The sequence below is a fragment of the Esox lucius genome, chromosome 12 (assembly GCF_011004845.1).
Source record: "Esox lucius isolate fEsoLuc1 chromosome 12, fEsoLuc1.pri, whole genome shotgun sequence".
NCBI classification, from domain to species: Eukaryota; Metazoa; Chordata; class Actinopteri; order Esociformes; family Esocidae; genus Esox; species Esox lucius.
The window spans coordinates 13,164,182-13,186,425 of NC_047580.1; the positions used below are offsets into that span (position 1 = coordinate 13,164,182).

A 22,244-nucleotide genomic window follows, 5' to 3' on the forward strand; every position below is an offset into this window, starting at 1 on the left:
AGGGAAAGAATGTCTTAGCCAATGTATGCTTGACAGGTACCTATTTGGACAGTGCATTTTACAGTATGACACTTTGTAATTGAAATAAATAGATCTCAACGCAAGCTCTTGATGTTTTGCTTATTTCTTACGATTTTGCACAGGCAGACAGTTGGGATATAGCCTGCTCTCCTGGTCACAACGGGGGCATGGAGACTACATGCAGTTTGTGTCTATTCGTGTCAGGGAGTGGGTGGGGTTGAGTTGATTTGTACACTGTACGATGTATTTAGTGCTCGCCAACGAATAATCCAAGTGAATAATGATCCCTTACGCTATACTTCATAGCCCTAAAATGAGTCAACTGTCATTCTCCTGTAACGTGGTGGTTTGTCTAGAATGTGTAGTTGCCTCTGCTCGCGCGTAAGCGTGTGTCAAGAGAGACTGGCGGAGGGGAGGGGGGGGGCATTTAAATAAAATCGTTTGCAATTTTTAATCCTCTTGGTATTCTGGCGGCTATTACGGAAAGAGGACATCTTTTTCTCACCGCTGGCTTGACAGAAACAGAAAAGTAGGCTCCATTGCGCTGCATCATGAAGCTTTCAGAATGGGGACCCTACCCCGTGTCGCGGACTTGGTAGATGGCACTTTATTGGCGATTTCTCGCCTGAAAGCAGATGGAGTGTCAACTTCACCACACTAACGGGGAAGATGAGTTGTGCTTTTTTTTATTGTATCCTCGTATATATTTTAGATCTAGCAGTTGGTAAGTCTCCTATTTTATTATAATAGTCTACAAGACGCATTTTGCTCTTTGCTTAAAGTTTATATTTTATTATTAATGCTCCAAGCGGAAGACTATTTATATCTTGAAGAATGTGCTGTATACTTCTGTGAAAGGAAATAACTCTAAACCCTGCTAAATGAAATCACATTACAGTAACAGTCTGCAGAGGTTCTTCCTTGCATGTTCGAAACTCATTACACCGTTTAGTTTGACTGTAACCAGTGTCAAGTAATAGACAGTCATCTAAAAGGATTAGTTTAAGATTTCTGTCCGTGAGACGCACAGTAGCATATCGTTCAGTGTATGTATAGTACATTGAATGCCGATAATGCAAGTTAGATTAAAATGATAGTTCCCTGATGCCAATGAGGCAATGATGTCACAATCCTAGTTACCCAATGCAGTTTTTGATTGATTATCTGAAGGATCAAAGCGGTTGGCTGACCCATTTTGCAGGTAATCTGTACTCTAAAATTATTAAATACCACTGGCCCTCTAGGCAATGACTGTATGCCATTAACAAAGACACTGAGGAAATGCATTGTTTTACGCCTTCAATGTCAGCAAACTGAATCAGGATCTGTGAAGTAATTTCACTCTTGGGGGTAAATCACTGTATGGGAGTGTGTGTTTCAAATACTTCGGCGGACCCACAGACCTAAGTTTAGTCTCTGCAATGATTCTGAACCACTGACATGTAAAGAGGTCTCATTGGTGTATCCCTGCCATTGCATCTGTTCCAGCACGGGAAGAGCCATTTTGGTAGTTAGTATTTTATCAAAATTGCCATTAGCCACAGCTGAAGCAACTGCTACTTTCCCTCGAGTCCAAATATAAAGCCATTGAAGCCATCTCCATGTCAAAGTAGTCAATTTTGAAATAATGAATTGGCTGATCCCTCCTGATGACCCAGTTGGAGAGATCAGCCAATGGCAGAGCAGTTCACCAGGAGTGATCAGGCAATGAGGATGTCAATGCATGGCATGATAAAACAACAAAAATGTTCTAGGTCTTCCCAATTAAACATATTCATGCTGATGGTGTATTTAATATAGGCTCTCAATAAATCACAACTTAATTCTATATATCAAATGTGAAAAGTGGGCCCTGTGGGGCCATGTGAATAATACTTTCAGATTGTCAGCGGTCAGCAAATGGAATAAAATGGACAGACTTTCTTTTAAACACTTGTTTCTAATAATGCATGAATACATGCACTAAGTGGGGTGGCCCCTTTAAGAAGTGTCAACTTCCATCATAAAAACACCAGAGTCAAGTATTTTTTCCTTCACCTACAGTACAGGACTTAGGTTTACATAATTAATGGATGGCTTTCTTTGCACCAAAAAGCTTCTGTTATTTATAATTTCTCCAAATGTTTGGTAGCGGAAGCTCTGCGCTATAGCCTCCTGCCATCTGGGTAGTATTTGGAGCAGGACAGAGTAATGTGCCAAAAGGGTAGGTCTGTGGAGGAAAAGCTGGGGGATTAGCAGGAAAACATTGGGAAAAATAATCCACAGTAAAGACAGGGTGGAGAGAGCAGGGTGGGCGGGGCCTCCCAGTATGAAACAGGAGATTACACTCTCTCCCAGCTACCCCTGCTGTGGTATGCTAATGTCTCTTTAACTGGTCTGGGATCAGTCCCGGCCTATTAAACCATCACACCAAACATGCTGAAAGGTCAAGGGTCATCACTGATACATGATGCTATACAATTATGTTGTCTTTGTCCTGCAGTTATTAGATAACACCAGAACACTCTCTATACAGTATTTACTTAAATCTTTTGAGGATTCTTTCTGCCACAGAATATGCTGATGAAATCGCAAATACAAGTATATAATTACAGTGATTTTACTTCTCAGAGAGGTTTTGTCTTTCCTAAAAATGCCTTTGTGGGATAAAGATTAGGATTTTAAGCACTGTATCATCTGTTTGCTTGTTTAGGAGATAGGTTACCCCTTCAGAGCCTAGCAGTGCCAAAGCACTTAGCACACATTTATATTACTGTAGGGGAACAAATATAGAGCCCATCAACTTGCACGGCTGGTGACACTGTACCTTTAAACATAATTTATACCTGATTCAAGCATATGTCTTTGGCCTGATTTTTAGACAGGTGTTTATGATTAAAAGAAGCATTGTGACCTGATCTACCACTTCTGGAAGTAGTACAACACATAATTTTTTGATATTGTATAAGTGAAGGCAGATCTGGACTGTCAAACCATTTAAATTAGTATTACCCTGTCCTCTGAAGTCATTGATGGTTGGCACCGTATACTTATGTCATCAATATGTTTCTTAAAATAAATACACATTTTAAAAGAATAGCTGTGAAATAATTTGCCTACCAGGAGGGAGCAGGAAATCTTTTCACAATGTGGACATGATGGACAGATAAGAAACACATTTCATTGAGAAAACCATTTCAACAGACATTTATGATAATGTGTGTAGATTCTTATTTTAGAAAAGACCAGGAACAGGACCCAGGAAAAGTGCTGATAGATATGACACACACTATTGCAGATATTTAATCATTAAAGTCTCTTATACTGATATCACAAGCTGTATTTGTTAGCTTGAGTCAAAACAGGTAACATTATGGCAAAACACAGTGTGGACCGAAATTATTTGAACCCTTATTTGAAGGTTTTGGCTTTTACTCTCACTATTATCAGAACAGTTTAACTCTTACTATTAACAATAACAGGATATATTTTAATATTTTTATTACGTTAATACATTAATATTTGTATAATGTTAATGAAACAAAACCAAATGCTAAACATATCCAGTGCTCCAGACAAAGGGGTCTATGGTAATTTGAGAAGTATACTGCCAGACTCAATCTTTGTTTAATTCATGTTTAAGGGCCATTACAAATAATAAAATCTAACTTTAAGGCTCCAGAAAATTTTGTGCTGGACCAACAATAAAATATTTGGAAATGTCAAATTGAAAGAAAATATTTGATTTGTTTTTAAATATCAGTGAAAAATTAAATCAGAACATACTTTGATTTACCCCTCAATATATTTTATCTGAGTCTTGAGTGAGTTTTTAAAAGCTTTTCTTAGGCATTTTTGTCTTAGCTTTTTTCCAAAATTCTTTAGTCAAATTTTTTAAGTAAAAACTGTGACTTGGCCACTTAGAAACCTAACTTTATAAGCTTTTGTAAGCAACTACAGTGTAGATACACTCACCTAAAGGATTATTAGGAACCCTTGTTCAATTTCTCATTAATGCAATTATCTAATCAACCAATCACATGGCAGTTGCTTCACTGCATTTAGGGGTGGGGTCCTGGTCAAGACAATCTCCTGAACTCCAAACTGAATGTCAGAATGGGAAAGAAAGGTGATTTAAGCAATTTTGAGCGTGGCATGGTTGTTGGTGCCAGACGGGCCGGTCTGAGTATTTCACAATCTGCTCAGTTACTGGGATTTTCACACACAACCATTTCTAGGGTTTACAAAGAATGGTGTGAAAAGGGAAAAACATCCAGTATGCGGCAGTCCTGTGGGCGAAAATACCTTGTTGATGCTAGAGGTCAGAGGAGAATGGGCAGACTGATTCAAGCTGATAGAAGAGCAACTTTGACTGAAATAACCACTCGTTACAACCGAGGTATGCAGCAAAGCATTTGTGAAGTCACAACACGCACAACCTTGAGGCAGATGGGCTACAACAGCAGAAGACCCCACCGGGTACCACTCATCTCCACTACAAATAGGAAAAAGAGGCTACAATTTGCACGAGCTCACCAAAATTGGACAGTTGAAGACTGGAAGAATGTTGCCTGGTCTGATGAGTCTCGATTTCTGTTGAGATATTCAGATGGTAGAGTCAGAATTTGGCGTAAACAGAATGAGAACATGGATCCATCATGCCTTGTTACCACTGTGCAGGCTGGTGGTGGTGTAATGGTGTGGGGGATGTTTTCTTGGCACACTTTAGGCCCCTCAGTGCCAATTGGGCATTGTTTAAATGCCACAGCCTACTTGAGCATTGTTTCTGACCATGTCCATCCCTTTATGACCACCATGTACCCATCCTCTGATGGCTACTTCCAGCAGAATAATGCACCATGTCACAAAGCTTGAATCATTTCAAATTGGTTTCTTGAACATGACAATGAGTTCACTGTACTGAAATGGCCCCCACAGTCACTAGATCTCAACCCAATAGAGCATCTTTGGGATGTGGTGGAACGGGAGCTTCGTGCCCTGGATGTGCATCCCACAAATCTCCATCAACTGCAAGATGCTATCCTATCAATATGGGCCAACATTTCTAAAGAATACTTTCAGCACCTTGTTGAATCAATGCCACATAGAATTAAGGCAGTTCTGAAGGCGAAAGGGGGTCAAACACAGTATTAGTATGGTGTTCCTAATAATCCTTTAGGTGAGTGTATGTCCTTGTGCTGTTGATTACTATCCTGCTGAAAGGTGAAGTTGACTACAAATGTCAACATGTCTGGAGAGTTTGACGGAACTCATCACAGACAAAACTGAGGAGTTGGTGGTTGACTAAAGTTGACGTCTCCGCCTTCCCTACATGGGATGGAGGGCTCAGCTGTTTGCTCGTCTTTACACTACTTGCAGCAGCGTCACAGAGTCCTCACCTCCTCCATCACCGTCTGATTTGGGTCTGCGTCTGCCGGCTTTAGAGGGATGCTTCAAGGCGCTGTACAGTCTGTAGAAAGGATCATTGGCTTCCAGCTACATTCCATTGAGGTCCTACTTGACTTTAGGGCATGGAAACATGCAGGCACCTCTGACCCTGGTCACCCACTGTCCCAAAAAGTATTGTCCGGCAGGTGGCCAGTAAACGTGAATTTTGACCAAAACATTCTGCCATCCGAGCAGTTTATTTTTCCGTGCTGTGGAACTCAGCAACAAGCCATCTTTACCAAAAAGATAAACAAGCTATGCTCACCGCATCAAGCCATCTGCAAACTTTTTACAGCAAACTCAAAGCCTTTGTGGATAGTCTGTGGACAGTCTTTGTGGATAGTCTTTGTGGACTGTCTTTGTGGATTGTCTTTGTGGATTGTCTTTGTGGATTGTCTTTGTGGATTGTTTTTATGGATTGTCTTTATGGATTGCCATACCATGTTGCAGCCACCAACATCCTTGGAAATAAGATGGCAGTTACTCACTAATGCATTGTTTTCCAAAACTTTTGAATATGGAACAAAAAGTGTATTCCTTTGACACGTTTTTGTACAAATGTATTGTAAACTGTATGTTGTGACAAAAAAATGTGTGTAATAACAGATCTTATTTTCTTTGCAAATAAAATCCAAAGGGAAAAGCAAGCACAGGATATCAAAGTTCTAAATGAATAATGAATAATAAATAAACGAAAATACTAAGCATGTAAATTTGATTTCCTGTGTGTGCACATTTCCCTCTGGATACTTTTAAATTTCATATTTTTGGAACTAGCATCACCAACATACTTTAAACAAATATCTTGGCTGAAAGGACTTTTCTATAAACATCTTTCTTCGCAGGCTATTTAACTGTCACTATTGAGTCCCTCCCTCCCATTGTCATTGGAGACACGGTGACACTCAAGTGTAATTTCAGGACGGACGGCAACCTGCGAGAGATTGTGTGGTTTCGGGTGAGTGGGGTTGCCTTGAACCTCCTGACTAGGACAGTTTTGTTCTCTGACATTTTCCAGTTACACTTTAATTCAAACGCTGACACAAAGCGTTGGTAAGAAGAGAGCATTAGATAAAGTCCAAAACTAGGTTGCTGATTGCTGAAGAGCTACTAAGCTCTTTGAGAAAAATCAATTCCATATCTCATTAAATTAACTACCCGCTGTGAATGTATGTAGCAAGATGTCTCACAATCCACACTGACAGTTTGTTTCAGCAAGAACTCCCAGCGTCTCCCAAAATGAAATGAATATTTAGTAGAAAATGATCAAACTGACAAAATACGAGGCTTCAAAGCTTTCTAGGCTTCATGAACTGGGAAATAATAACTGTCTGCATTAATAGTGTATTTAAGCTTGATAGAGATGCATTCACACCATGTGTAATGTGACATACTTCCCATGTTAGGTGACGGAGGGTGGCAGTGCCAAGCAGAAGATCTTCACCTATGATGCCATGTACAACACCAACTTCTCCCATATGGAGGACTTCAGTAGACGAGAAGACCTGGTCTACCAATCGACTGTCCGGTGAGCTTGACCAGTAGGCTTGGGCCTCGAGAAAGAAAGAGCTGATTCCCGTTTTCACTTGCAAGTCATGTCATATATTATTCAATCTTTTATTCAATCATTGAGCACAACTCCTGCCCTGGGTATTTATTATGTTCATGGGTTTGGTGTTGTGTTGCTAGGCTCCCCGAGGTGCAGATGGAAGATGACGGTCCTTATGAATGCCATGTGGGTATCTATGACAGAGCATCTAGAGACAGGGTGGTCTTGGCCTCTGGCAGCATCATGCTCACCGTCATGGGTAAGATTGAAGAGAATTGACATTGTATTAATATGATCATGTGGTATTTGATAGGATTTTGTGAATGGTAGGTTTGTGTAGCTGTTGTTCAGCCTCCACATATTTTCTAGTGTTTTAATTTTAATTGCATTTTTTACTACCACCACTCATACCAGCATTTCCATCACCTTTGCCTCCCCCTGTTGTTAGGATTTGGGAAATGCAGTAGATTTCTTTCTTTTCAGGCATCCAGTACAGACATTAGCTTTTTATGTAGCCATTCTCTGTCTCTATGTCCTTGTCTTCCCTAGTGCCTCCTAGGTCCATCTCTGTAGTGGCAGCAGACTGCCCAGCCCCTTTCAGTCGCTACGAGGCCCAGAACTTCACTCTAGTCTGCATTGTCATGGGAGGAAAGCCAGCCCCTATGGTAAATTTTCCCATACGCCAACAGTATTTGTACTGAACCATACACATTTAAAATAAGAACACCCACTGCCCTGCCACACGAGTGGTGTGATCGGTCCCTGCCTGCTCTCCTCTCAGGTGTACTTCAAGCGTGACGGCGAGCTGATCGAGGTGGTTCCTTCAGTTCTGGAGGACGGTGAAGACCAGCCCCAGGGCAGGGGACTGGCTGGGTTACGAGGCTCTCGGCCCCTGATCAGTAGAGACCTGGATGACACTAAACTGAAGAAGTCCCTTTCCCTGCTGGACCAGGACCAGGGGAAGCAACCCCGTCTACATCAGGACAACCCTGAGACCGGAGGGACAGGGAAAATGAGAGGGGCTGGGGAGGAGCCAGGGGCCCCTAGGGAGCCCGGTGGTCTGGAAGGGTCTGAGCCCAGCTTGACCACCACGGAGGTCATCCCAGAGACAGTGGTGAGCCGCGAGTTCCCCCGCTGGGTGCAGAGCACCGACCCGCTCTACTACTCCCAGCACAGGCGACAGGTGTCCAGTGACGGCACCATGGAGGTCAGAGCCATGCTGACCTGGAGCCTCAACCCTCAGCTGGACAATGACGCCCTGTTCAGCTGCGAGGTCAAGCACCCAGCTCTGTCCATGCCCATGCAGGCCGAGGTCACTCTGTGTGAGTAGCAGAACAGATCACTTCCGTTTTTCCTTAGATACCATACTCCAGAACCAGTATGACCATGACAATGTGTGTCACTGTCATTACTTCTGTGTTTAACCTCCTGAGACCTGAGCTTTGATAATGTATGCATTTTAAATTTCTCTTAGCTATTTGGGATTATTAGGACCTGACAAGAATAACATCTAAGAATGGCGCAGACAACTGCCCTCTAATAAGGACAATAGGTTTAAGTTAAGCAGACAGAAGCACATGGTGCAGGAAGCCTAAAACAGTGTCCTCATATGCGGACACAGGGTCTCAGGAGGTTGAATCATGGCCTATTTGAAGTGTTCAAGCTTAAACGACTCTAAAATACATGTAAATAAAATGCTTCCTGGCACACATCTAAAATATAATGTCCCAGTCCAGAAATAAGCCAATAACATATTAGTCTGTGTAATTAGACAGGTGTGCAATAATTATGAATGCCTTGTTGCAGCTTATCCGATGCAGATGACAACATTTACACAATGCCATTGCTTTGTCATTAGCCCACAAATACTTGACAGGAATTAGAAAAAGATTTTTGGGAGTCAAGGGTCAAGACACATGTCCTCCGAAGCGAAAACACCACTCAACTAGCACTCGCTAGCACTTGGAGAATACCTGAATCCGATGAGGAAATGCATCCCTGTGACAGGAACCCAACCAACCCCCAGATGGTGCAGAGTCATGTGAGGGTCATTGTGCTCAATGCAACCAGGGTTCGAACTACAGGCCGCAACGCAGTACCCCATCCAGGAGCCCAGCAGGGGAGACATGTTCACTGTAGGCCTGCATTCATCTGTATGAGGGCATATTAGGTTTGTCTGGTTCAACCCCGCTGCTGCAGACCAGAGAGCGGCATGAAGGGTGGTGTCGGCTGGTCATAAGACTACAGCTGTTTGAGGATGAGTTTGACCCAATAATGTTGGGCGCCTGGAAAAATCACAAAATCAGTGTTATGTGAAGATGCAGAGTAATCATTACGATGTTTGTGATTTACTGTACAGCAATTTAATCATGTGTCTGGAGTGAACAGGGTGTGGAAAAACAGTTGGGTTATAATATGGGGTAGATTACTCAAAGTGCCACGAGAAAGCTGATCGTACAAACACACATCCTCTCACACGTCCCCACACAGTCACTTCTGCAATGTCATATCATACCTGTTCGGGACCGCCTGCTGAGATGTGTCTTTTGTTTTACGTAAATAATATCATTAAATAAGGCAAAAAGGAAATCTCATAGATGTCTGGGTTTTTCTTTCCCTTCAGCTGCTCCCAGGGGCCCCAAACTGTCCATGACACCCAATAAGGCTAAAGTAGGAGACACAGTGCGCATAACAGTTCAGGGCCTCCAGGTGTCATCTGCTGGGGTGAGTACATGACAACGCTTTATTCTGACCCTATGTTTCCATGAGTAAGTACATTCTATAACAACACATTTGAAAGGGTCCTTAGATGTGTCATTGTTGAAATGTGTCATTACATTGTAACAAGTAGTGCAGTTATGTTTAATAGCACAACACTGTAATAACCAGGGATGAGCAGTATTTATGATGCATGTATTTAACATATGTATTTCAAATACAAAATAGGATTTTGATAGGATTTGATAGGGTTAATGGAAATGGCTTCATATTTTATATCAAAATATTTTAGTGTTTTGTATTTTGTAGTTTAAAAATACTGTAAAATACTTTGTGAGATGTCTACCTGATGACATCATAAAAATGCTAACTCTGATTGGTGCCTACTCAGTTATTTTCTACTAATCTTTTAATTAATCCACACAAAAAGAACAAGGTGAAGGTGAGAAACGTGTAGGTTGCCAGCTTTCCACTGATTGTTAGCATTCATTTTAACAGTTTATTTAAAGTTTCTGTGTTTGTTTGAGTAGCCTAGGCTAAATCGTTTATGCATTTCCATAATGTTTTAGCTAACTATTTGACCCGAATTAACGTTAGCTTGCTACTTTCAGCCTATGTAAAGTTTTTGTCAGTTGTGCATGAAGATACAAAATCTGGTATGAGATTGTACCCTATTTGAAGTAGCTGTTTAATAGGATCATGATTTTGCATACCATTGCATGAATGACTGCCTGACATACTTAGTGTTTGGTAATGAAGGACCTAATTTGCATCAGCAACACTGACTCAATGACATTCATTCATAAGAAAAGTGATGGCACTTTTATTCATAGCAACTATTTTTAAATGATTATTTACTTAGAAACTAGTTGCTATGAATAAAAGTGCCATCACTTTTCTTACGAATGAATGTCATTGAGTCAGTGTTGCTGATGCAAATTAGGCCCTTCATTACCAAACACCAAGTAACTAAATTAGTATACAATTATGAGTCCTTAGCAAACTGTTAGTTAAACATTACACTGTTGGTTACTTTAAAACTAACCTTTATCACAGGGATATGTGAATATTTGATCTCTTAACTGGTTGCATATGTCAGATTTATTGCATGACTCGTTAGGCAGAGAAAAACTGTTGCTATCAAACCTTGTCTAATTAATCAACCGAGTCAGTGTACTGGTGAAGGGACAGATCAAATAGACTGATAGATGGAATCAACTGAGTCAGTGTACTGGTGAAGGGACAGATCAAATAGGCTGATAGATGGAATCAACTGAGTCAGTGTACTGGTGAAGGGACAGATCAAATAGACTGATAGATGGAATCAACTGAGTCAGTGTACTGGTGAAGGGACAGATCAAATAGGCTGATAGATGGAATCAACTGAGTCAGTGTACTGGTGAAGGGACATATCAAATAGACTGATAGATGGAATCAACTGAGTCAGTGTACTGGTGAAGGGACAGATCAAATAGACTGATAGATGGAATCAACTGAGTCAGTGTACTGGTGAAGGGACAGATCAAATAGACTGATAGATGGAATCAACTGAGTCAGTGTACTGGTGAAGGGACAGATCAAATAGACTGATAGATGGAATCAACTGAGTCAGTGTACTGGTGAAGGGACAGATCAAATAGACTGATAGATGGAATCAACTGAGTCAGTGTACTGGTGAAGGGACAGATCAAATAGACTGATAGATGGAATCAACTGAGTCAGTGTACTGGTGAAGGGATAGATCAAATAGACTGATAGATGGAATCAACTGAGTCAGTGTACTGGTGAAGGGATAGATCAAATAGACTGATAGATGGAATCAAGTGAGTCAGTGTACTGGTGAAGGGACAAATAAAATAGACTGATAGATGGAATCAACTGAGTCAGTGTACTGGTGAAGGGATAGATCAAATAGACTGATAGATGGAATCAACTGAGTCAGTGTACTGGTGAAGGGATAGATCAAATAGACTGATAGATGGAATCAACTGAGTCAGTGTACTGGTGAAGGGACAAATAAAATAGACTGATAGATGGAATCATCTGAGTCAGTGTACTGGTGAAGGGACAGATCAAATAGACTGATAGATGGAATCAACTGAGTCAGTGTACTGGTGAAGGGACAGATCAAATAGACTGATAGATGGAATCAACTGAGTCAGTGTACTGGTGAAGGGACAGATCAAATGGACTGATAGATGGAATCAACTGAGTCAGTGTACTGGTGAAGGGACAGATCAAATAGGCTGATAGATGGAATCAACTGAGTCAGTGTACTGGTGAAGGGACAGATCAAATAGACTGATAGATGGAATCAACTGAGTCAGTGTACTGGTGAAGGGACAGATCAAATAGGCTGATAGATGGAATCAACTGAGTCAGTGTACTGGTGAAGGGACAGATCAAATAGACTGATAGATGGAATCAACTGAGTCAGTGTACTGGTGAAGGGACAGATCAAATAGGCTGATAGATGGAATCAACTGAGTCAGTGTACTGGTGAAGGGACAGATCAAATAGACTGATAGATGGAATCAACTGAGTCAGTGTACTGGTGAAGGGACAGATCAAATAGACTGATAGATGGAATCAACTGAGTCAGTGTACTGGTGAAGGGACATATCAAATAGACTGATAGATGGAATCAACTGAGTCAGTGTACTGGTGAAGGGACAGATCAAATAGACTGATAGATGGAATCAACTGAGTCAGTGTACTGGTGAAGGGATAGATCAAATAGACTGATAGATGGAATCAACTGAGTCAGTGTACTGGTGAAGGGATAGATCAAATAGACTGATAGATGGAATCAACTGAGTCAGTGTACTGGTGAAGGGACAAATAAAATAGACTGATAGATGGAATCAACTGAGTCAGTGTACTGGTGAAGGGATAGATCAAATAGACTGATAGATGGAATCAACTGAGTCAGTGTACTGGTGAAGGGATAGATCAAATAGACTGATAGATGGAATCAACTGAGTCAGTGTACTGGTGAAGGGACAAATAAAATAGACTGATAGATGGAATCATCTGAGTCAGTGTACTGGTGAAGGGACAGATCAAATAGACTGATAGATGGAATCAACTGAGTCAGTGTACTGGTGAAGGGACAGATCAAATAGACTGATAGATGGAATCAACTGAGTCAGTGTACTGGTGAAGGGACAGATCAAATGGACTGATAGATGGAATCATCAGTGTACTGGTCAGTATACAGTATTTCATTTTGTAGTTTATTTTGAAACACTTAAAATTAAGGTATTTGGTATTTTATTTTAAAGTACATTTTGATGTATCTTTGCCCGTCTCTGGTAATAACAATGTGTAACGTAATGGTAATTGCAGTCAGTAATTACAGAGATTTTACAACAAATGCTTGTCACCATGCTTCATTCCTGGAGAGGCATATGCTTATGCAAGTCATGTAAAAGACAAGTACGCCTCCTGGAAAGTTCTTGATGGACGGTTGGACCCTCACAAAATACTCTCTAATGTCTTTCTAATAACGTCTACCTATTTTTTTTATTGTTTTATTTGTTTGTTTTTTTATTGCAAAAATGGTTTAAAAGTGTGACATGTTAACTTGGTTTACCTTTATCTGTGAATGTGGCCAGAATGTCGCTCAAATACCCATGTGTCTATGAATGTAAAAAAAACGACTTTTCAGGAGATGTCCAGCTAAAGTTGAAAGTCTGTAAGAAGCGTGGTATCGCTCAGCGGCACCCGTTGTTACACCAGGTCTGCAGTTACCAGCAGGTAGGGACTTTTAGTAAAGTGTATTCCACTGAAACAGGAAAGACCACGTGAACAGGTCAGTCTTCCAAAGCAAACCTTGAAAAGTACAACACTTATCCAGCAGGTGTCGCACCGTGACCATCTAATACAATGTGTGGGCAACTCATCACTGCCTTATGAGGAAAGTCATACAGCATGTTTCAGGGGGTCAGGTTCAGTATGGTGAGCTGGCAAGGCACAGCACAGATAATCTTGTAACAGGGTCACGGTTTGCCTTGGATCGTGAGCCAGTCTGTTCTTCAATGTAGTCAGTGTCATACAAACGTTGTTTTCTTCACGCACTGCCCAGAACATGGTATTTCCCGAGCCGCTGTTCACCTGGACAAGAGTGGGAGGTCCTCTGCTGGACGGTAGAGAAGACCATGTTGGGAGGGAGCTGGTGCTAGAGAGAGTACCAGCCGAGCTCAACGGATCCATGTTCCGATGCACTGCCCAGAACCCCCTGGGCTCCACTGACACGCACACGCGCCTCATTGTATTTGGTGGGTGGCTTAGTGAGGTTATTTTTTTTTTTGGGTGGCCTTAACTTTTGTTATTTTTTTATATATTTGTTTTTTTACCCCGGGCTTGGTTATTTACCAAATGTTTACATTGCCAGTAAAGGAAGACCTATAAACTGGATTGAAACTGAATTTAATTTAGTGAGTGTTTGTGTGTGTGGAGATCTTCTCGTTCATATAACGTCTTTGGTTTTCTATATTTACAGAAAACCCCAGACTTCGAAAAGGCAGACAACATTTTGTCAGTAAGCATCAAGAGAAATACATACATTGCAAGATCAAATACATAAAAAATGTTTCCTGCTGAAGACTAATTAATGTTCTAACACATATATCCTTCTATTAGTAGATACAGCCTTTTGCAACGAGGCACTGGGACTGGCCACCATGCTGCTAATGTCAGCCCTGACATGGGAGATGACGTGAGCACCAAAATGGACTCCTGGCCTTGTCCAATCTCTTCCTTGGTCACACACATCCCAACTGCTGGAGTTCCAGCCACTGGCCCTGAAACACTATGCATAAAAGCAGCTTTAGCAAAACAAAAACACTTTTTTGAATATGAGAGACAATGATAGCTACATACATTCTTGCTCTGTAGGCTTTTATGTGGTCATTATGCCTGCTACTTCATTTCCCTTATGTCTTGTACACATCCTATGACCCACTACCCTCACTGTGTTTATGTTATAGGGTGTGTATTTCAACCCCGAGTTTGTGTGGGCTGGCCTGCATTAGACACCCCATATTCCTGTTACATGAAGTTCCAAATACACAAAATTAAATGCTTTTGACATCAAAATAAATGTTTGGTGAACAAAAAAAGTCTTGAAATATTTTTTTTTTGTCCAGAGCCATAGATAGAGAGATATTTTTTGGTCAGTATGCTGAAATGCTTCCAATAAACACAACACTAATAATGGTGTCTGTGGTACCAGGCGTACTTGACTGCACAGTCTGAGTCACGGAGCCATGTGATCAAATGAATGTCATATGGATATGTGCTGTACGGGGAATAAAGATATGGAACTTGATGAGACAGTTTAAAACCACTCATGTTAGTGTAACCTTAAAACACACACATTAATTTGCATTTGGAACAATCATAATGTTATTTGAGTGATATAGTCTTTCATCAGCGTTATTACAGAAGATGATCTGCTACAGATACCAGGCAAATCGAAGCTTCTATAGTCTGTAGACTAGTTACGTTAGCATAATGTAAGTTCATAACTACGGTTGTTTTTAACATGATGATATAAAACCCCGCGATTCATACTTTTTATTCTGGCGACTTACTCCTCTAGCAGCTCTCTTGGGGGTGGAGAGGAAATATACGCAACAGCCGCTAACGCGCAGTCAAGTCGGAGGGACTATCCAACATTGAAACTGTCAATCAAGATTAATGGGCTATATAAAGGCATATTGTCGTCGTGCCGGTAGTCAGACAGTGCTGGGATGGAAAAGGCAAAAAGAAGACGCAAAATTAATTCGTTGTGTTGTTTGGCGCAGGCACCGTGTTGGCATTGGTTCTACATGTCAGCTATTGTCACCGCATTTTCGTAATGTGACAAAGACGTATGTTTCTCGGACCTCTGATATTCAAGCTGGAATTATCATAATTCTGTCGTAGAAGGGTTGGCTACTGCTAGGTTATGGAGAAGACTTAATTCCAACATCTGGTATCCACTCACTTTGGAAAGGTGCGCTTTGCCTATGTGGATACTTAAACTTTATTCTCAAAAAAGGCATATCTCACTAAGTCGTAATGGATTTAAATAACTTGGGACACGCTTTGCTTTTCCCGTTCAACATAATCTTCTGCATATTAAAATCATGCTTGGGATTGTTCATCCCGAGCAGACGGAAAGACCTACGTGGAGAGGTGGTGTTGATCACAGGCGGTGGACGGGGCATTGGTCGGCATTTGGGCAAGGAGTTTGCAAAAAATGGGGCAAAAAAGGTAAACTGAGCAATGATATTACAGTGCGCTATATGCATTTGTGCGCTATTACGCAAATCATCAAGGTGATAAACGCACACTTTAAAAGCAATGCACTGCCAAACAGTAAAATCCACCACCGTATGCTTCTCATATTACCCTGGACAGCTGGTTTTAATTTTAAAACAACTGAAACTGAACAATAACATTAACAGTGGATCTGTTCCGATATTTGTTGAATACAAAGGGCCAGTAGTTAGGAGACTTTATGATCCATGCGATATATTCCACAAAACAACTTATATCGAATTCATGCTTGCCTTATAGTAGCCTATAACTTATATTCAGTTTGATTGTCTATTAGTCACATCTCGCTACGTTTTCCATGTTAAATGTAATGGGAAAGCACCAGTACTCACTAGACTAGGCAAGTGGCACTGAGCCTGAACTCTTTTTGCCCCCTGGCTGACCTGGGTGATGTTTGATGCTAGCGTGTTCCCTTTCCTTTCATTGTAAAGGCACACAAACACAGGTGTTTCCTCAGTCCCTGTCTTTACAATGGGGGTGATGACAGTTTGGGCGGATGGCTCCACAGTGCTACAATGACGTTTGACTTTTTAACCTCACGACTCCAGTGTCTCTGAGGACCCAGTGAGTGACTGTTGAAGTTAGCTCCCTAACAGGGTAGTGGAAGGCACAGTTCTGGAAATATAAATTTTTATCACGAAACCATTTGTAATTGTTGTAAAATTAGTGGATGCTTATCTCTCCGCGCGTGTGCATGTGTACGTGCGAGACTCTGGTGAGCGTGCGCGTGGTCTGTGTGCGTGTCTGACTGCCTGCGTGTGTGCGTGCATGAATGTCTTGCGTTTGTTTGTGTGTGTAGCGGCGGTCTGGCCAGTAGCCAGCCATCCAGGGTTATCAGAGCACAGGGGCCCCTCTGGAGAAGGATATTAGATCTTAGTCTCTGGATTTCCCTCCCAAACAGCAAATCAAAGAACCCGTGTCTGTGTCTGCTCAAAACCTCTTGCTAATGCCTCCTCCATGAGCAATACATCATACACAGCACCGCAATGTAGAGCAATCTAACAGATGGGACAGATGTTAATGCAACAGAATGTAGCTTCATAGCATGAACTACCTGACCACTGGTGGATGCATGGAAATGCAATCACTTCGACAAGACCCACAAGGTCTCAAGCCAGTGGGCTGCTCCGTTTGATCTCTGACCGCTGTCCGCCTCTTGTCAGGTGATCCTGTGGGGACGCACCGAGAGGTGTCTGAAGGAGACCTGCGAGGAGATCTCTCTTACCACGGGAGCCGAGTGCCACTACTTCCTGTGTGATGTAGCCAATCGCGAGGAGGTGTACAAGCAGGCCAAGGTGGTCCGAGAGAAGGTAGAGAAGAGAACCTACAAGATAGCCACACCCCAAAATGAACCTAGGTCCAACGTGACTTAGATAACAAACAAAAGTATGTGTGGAAAATCATCTACACAATCTAGTCAGTCTTTCAAAGGTTGGCTTTCAAAGTGTTTGGCAGGGATACGTCCGTATCAGTTCAAGATAAGATACGTTTTTTTTTTTTTTAATGTTAAGACAGACTTTCTGCTCACCTATAAGCCTCTTAATTACACAGCGGGAAACAAAGAAAGAAATTCTTTACAGAAGACGTGTGTTTCTTTTCATGTCAGGTAGGCGATGTCACCATACTGGTGAATAACGCAGCAGTGGTTCATGGGAAGAGTCTGATGGACAGTGATGATGATGCTTTGATGAAGACTCAATACATCAACACTCTGGGCCAGTTCTGGGTGAGTGTTGAAAAAGAGAAATCCTTTAGATAAATATGACATAGGAAAGTAGTATTTATGTATGGCTTGTATTCAACGGTAGAGGATTGTATTGTATATTGGGGGTATCAGGGTCAGGATCCCAGGATTTTCACTCTTTTCCAGGGGGGGTCACATGTCTGGAATATCGGGGGGGGTATATTCCAGACATGTGACCCCCCCCTCCCCTCCCCTACACCCTGCTTGTAATATGCATCAAAGCCTGGAATACATTTAGATTTTAGTTCTGAGATACAGCAATATGACTCCTTGCTCAAATGAAGGTTAAAAAAACACTGTATAATAATTGGATCTCAAACACTAACATGTGAGAAATGTGGAGTTCGTCTTCTCACTGGCATTGCTGGGACAGGGAACTCATATGGTTCCCCTTTCTATTCTCCTCTATGAGGGGCCAATTCCAGGAAGCTAACTAATTTCAAGAGTGAATGAACAGTTAGGGAACACTAACAGTAGTGAATAGGGAATAACAACGGGAAGAGTGACAACCACGTTTCTTTCTCTTCCTCCAGACCACCAAAGCTTTCCTTCCACGCATGCTGGAGCTTTGCCACGGCCACGTGGTGTGCATCAACTCCATCCTGTCCCTGTCCTCCATCCCGGGGGCCATAGATTACTGCACGTCCAAGGCCTCATCTCTGGCCTTCATGGAGAGCCTGACCTTGGGGCTGCTGGACTGCCCGGGGGTGGGCTGCACCACCGTGCTCCCCTTCCACACCAACACAGACATGTTCCAGGGCATGAGAGTCAGGTCAGTTGGCCACCACGGGACTGCAAATCCTGGGTCCACCATACGTTCCAACTACCAAACACTGGGGCTACCAGACACCCACCACATACAGAGCTACCGTACTCTGAGCTATCACACCCAAAATGCATATGGAGAGCTACGATACATGGTTGTACAGTTGATTTTGGGTCAGCCAGTTCACTGTCATCACACTTAAAGGATTCATGGGCTCAGACAGTTTCCACCTAAAACAATGGATGCAGTCTACACTGACCAGTCCCATCTATTGATTGATATGCAGGAGGGATATGTTAGTGTATTACCGATTAATCAACACTGGGCAAGAAATTCACCGAGACACATCTGACAATTTGTCATGGAGGGCAAAATAAAAAGTGACAGTATGGTACTGTGAGGGTGAAGTATTGCTGTGTTCATCTCCCAGGTTTCCTCAGCTCTTCCCCCCGCTGAACCCGGAGCTGGTGGCCCAGCGGACAGTGGACGCCGTCCGGACCAACACACCGTTTATCTACTTACCTTGGACCATGCGTGCTCTTGTTATCCTCAAGAGGTAGGGGGACCAAATCTCAGTCACGACAGCAAAGTAGCCAAACAGGTTAAACGGTTGAGGCAGAGACACTCGGTCTTCTGAGTGCAAAGTCTGTCCCCGGGGATTAGACTAGGTGGCTGACACAAGCCTTCAGGTCTCAGACAAGGTTAATGTAAAATCCAATCACACTGAGTCACATGGTTTATTAACAACAGTTGTGGACTGACAGTGAAATGCTTACTCAAGGGGTGGGCCAGGTCACTGTGGTTTAATGAACTACCCTCTGTCAGTATATAAACATGCTCCGTTCATCAACAGCTTCCTGCCTCAGGCGGCTCTGGAGGAGATCCACCGCTTCGCTGGGTGCTATACCTGCATGGACACATTCAAGGGGCGGACATAGGAAGAGAGGAGCCTGGCATGAGCCCAGGTCATCCTTGAATTGCAATGGCATTTGCGTTCCCTGTCTAAAAAAAAAATGTTAGAATGAAAAATAGTTTCAAATCATACATGTTTTTGGTTCGTATTTAACAGTTAATCAATAATGACAGATAGAGCAAGTCCGTTATACAACGTTATTTAATATATTAATAGGAACAAGAAAAGGTTGATTAAACAATAAAAAAACGAGGCAGTTTAAATGTCTTCTGTAAACTAGTGTGTGTGCTCTAGTTTCATGGAATAGTTGTGGAGACCCTGAACATCGGAGATTACAAAGACATACAGGAAACGTTGCACATTCTCTCCAGTGGCCTGTTATGAGGGTAAGAATATATTAAAGAAAACGGCATTCGATGTACTGAAATCCTATGTGTCTGTTGAAACTACTCCATTTAAAGGAGGAGGTATTACATTGGGAGGCAATGTAAACATTTTAAATAATTTGTTACTGTAGATTTAAGCATGTGATCTAGATCCATTATTGCTGTTAACTACCCCTCGTGTTGACACGCTGTCATGGTAATGGGAAAATGGCTCCTGGAAGTGGCTCTGGATAAGCCAGCGCCTACTAAATGACTAAAATATAAAACAAAATCTCAAGTCATTAAGGCAGATCATTCTCTCTTAAGAATATTTTTTACCCGAATACAAACAAATTGTGTTCCCCCTCCAAAATCCTATACCCAAATGCCACAGTAATTCAAGAAGGACCTGTCAATTTCAACATCAGAAACACACCTTGTGGCACTATGAACTGCACTGCAGCAGCCCGTCAAAGGAGGGGACTTCTCCAAAACAACAGAGGCCTTATAAACTATGGGTACTTGGGGTCAAAGGGCAAAGCGGTGCAAGAAGGGGATGCTGTGGAATCATGAATTGAATATTGATGGGTTGCTAGATTGGGTAACCTCCAACTTATTTCTATGCAGCCACACTGCTTAAAGTTGAAGGGGTTTCCTCCAAAGCCTTTCGGTTTGGGTTAATGGACTAAGCATCAGATGGACTGGTATTCAGAACTGATCAAGCCTTTACCATTGTGGTAAACTTCCCATGTTTAGTTAATGACACTAATTAGAAAAAAATGCACAGAGATTAAGGGGAGTGGTTCATACTCAGGACGTTGACAAACAAGTTGCATTTCATTTGAGATTTCTTTGGGTGTTTTGGTGACTAGGAATACAAAATGTTGGAATCTGTCAAATAAACATTTTAATATTTTGGGGGATACGCAGTATTGGGAATATGCTGACCTGTCTCTAATGCCAATATAAATATTAGGATTGTATGAAATGCAGTATTAAAGACGTATACATGGAATATTATATGATGCGTGTGTTTGTGTGTACAGACGGATCCGTTCTTCGCTGTGTGCTTGTTAATGGCCTGCCGAAGCCTCCAGCCTTCTCATGGTCAACATTCCTGGGCTGCAGGCCTGCCAATTGTGAGCTCATTGTTCGCTTTGTTAGGGTTGTCATAACACTCTCGCAGCTCCGTAGGAAAGCATACCAGAGAAGCTCCTTCCATTGGAAGATCCACTGAAATGGTTTACAGGGTACAGAGACAATCCAATCAGCGGCCTCTGATCTGTCATTCATTCGACACAGACGGGATTAGCTGTATTTCATTTTATACTGTGACAGTGAAAACCGTCTCGGGGTAATGATCCCTCTCAGTAATGTATTTAGTGTGGTTATTAATCTGGAACATAGGGGCAGATGGAGAATCAAATAAGGTCGGTTATTGTCAAATGTCTGTTTTGCTACATTATGTCAGAAGCTAGGGCATTATGGGTTTCTAGGCGAGGGCAATATACTGTAGTTACTATGGTTAATATTTTGGTGCAGATGTTGAACACAAACTTGGGTACAACGAGGTATCCAAATCTTGTTCAAAGACCTCTTGAGGAAGGAAAACCTGTGAATGTTTTTTCACTTGGTCACATTTATGTTCACAAAAGCAAGGGAGGCTCAACCATTACTATTCTAATACCTTATACAACAGTGATACAGTGACTGTTTGTCTTAGAGCAGAAACGTTTCAGAATGGAAGCCAGAATGTAATGGCCCAACCTAATCTGTCTCTGTGAGTGTGTTGGAGAAGACAGCTCAAATCTCAGGGGGCGAGTTCAGAGCAAGGTTAGCCAAACAGCAGATAGATTTGAGGAGGTGGTTGGACAGACAGATGACTCCCCTGTGCTGAACTCTTCACCCTGAGGCCTGGGCAGGCAGGCAGCTCTCTGAGTGGAGGCTCAGGTGGACAAGAGGTGTATCAATTACCCCTCTTTAAAGGATTAGTTCACAATTTCACAATTTATGTGTTTAATAGCTCCTCACCCAGAAATAAGCCTTTGGGCCAGTAGAAACGATAAAACATGGTTCACTTTTCTTCAAACAATCATTACAAGTTAAACAAACTTTAGCAACAGCAAGCTAAAAATACATGGGAGTGATGAGACATGTGAGTGTGTATATTCTTTTAATGCATTTCTTTTTATGGACAGATTTTTAAGTAACATCAAGACACTAATTTAGTTAATTTCAAGTGATTTAAAACTTACGTTTCAAAACATGCTCACATGCCCTTATACTTATACTATACTTTTAGCTGGAAGTTAGCTACAACTTATCACGACTGTTAAAAGAAATTAAACACGGGAACATGGATTTTCCGGCATAAACAACTTTCAGCGTGAGGAACAATCAACTTCAAGTTGCAA

The 22,244-nt window shown here is 41.9% G+C and overlaps 2 protein-coding genes across 3 annotated transcripts; both read left to right on the forward strand.

Moving 5' to 3' along the window:
- Positions 1-275: 275 nt before the first annotated feature.
- On the forward strand, positions 276-14,843 carry igsf21b (immunoglobin superfamily, member 21b). The gene is made up of 10 exons (XM_010875745.4): positions 276-745; positions 6,294-6,406; positions 6,855-6,976; positions 7,138-7,256; positions 7,547-7,662; positions 7,779-8,319; positions 9,621-9,721; positions 13,803-13,995; positions 14,220-14,258; positions 14,360-14,843. Exons 1-10 carry the CDS (start codon positions 691-693, stop codon positions 14,437-14,439), a joined length of 1,479 nt encoding a protein of 492 aa, XP_010874047.1. The 5' UTR covers positions 276-690; the 3' UTR covers positions 14,440-14,843.
- A 549-nt stretch (positions 14,844-15,392) lies between these two features.
- dhrs3a (dehydrogenase/reductase (SDR family) member 3a) lies at positions 15,393-20,850 on the forward strand. Of its 2 annotated transcripts, XM_010875746.5 has the most exons (6): positions 15,396-15,976; positions 17,206-17,352; positions 17,649-17,768; positions 18,320-18,558; positions 18,983-19,108; positions 19,406-20,850. In XM_010875746.5, the coding sequence occupies exons 1-6, from the start codon at positions 15,782-15,784 to the stop codon at positions 19,488-19,490; spliced, it is 912 nt and encodes a 303-aa protein (XP_010874048.1). In that variant the 5' UTR covers positions 15,396-15,781; the 3' UTR covers positions 19,491-20,850. The 2 variants fall into 2 exon arrangements, with proteins under 2 accessions (XP_010874049.1, XP_010874048.1); XM_010875747.5 differs by lacking the exon at positions 17,206-17,352 and having other exon boundaries at positions 15,393-15,976.
- The last annotated feature ends 1,394 nt before the right edge of the window (positions 20,851-22,244 follow it).

Excerpts from the sequence above, each read along its gene's own strand:
- dhrs3a (XM_010875746.5), top strand. The coding sequence starts at position 15,782 with ATGGATTTAAATAACTTGGGACACGCTTTGCTTTTCCCGTTCAACATA. Across the intron at positions 17,769-18,319 it reads ACACTCTGGGCCAGTTCTGG|ACCACCAAAGCTTTCCTTCC; the intron begins GTGAGTGTTGAA and ends CTCTTCCTCCAG. Across the intron at positions 19,109-19,405 it reads GCTCTTGTTATCCTCAAGAG|CTTCCTGCCTCAGGCGGCTC; the intron begins GTAGGGGGACCA and ends GTTCATCAACAG.
- igsf21b (XM_010875745.4), top strand. The coding sequence starts at position 691 with ATGAGTTGTGCTTTTTTTTATTGTATCCTCGTATATATTTTAGATCTA. Across the intron at positions 7,663-7,778 it reads GAGGAAAGCCAGCCCCTATG|GTGTACTTCAAGCGTGACGG; the intron begins GTAAATTTTCCC and ends CTCTCCTCTCAG. Across the intron at positions 14,259-14,359 it reads AGGCAGACAACATTTTGTCA|TAGATACAGCCTTTTGCAAC; the intron begins GTAAGCATCAAG and ends TCCTTCTATTAG.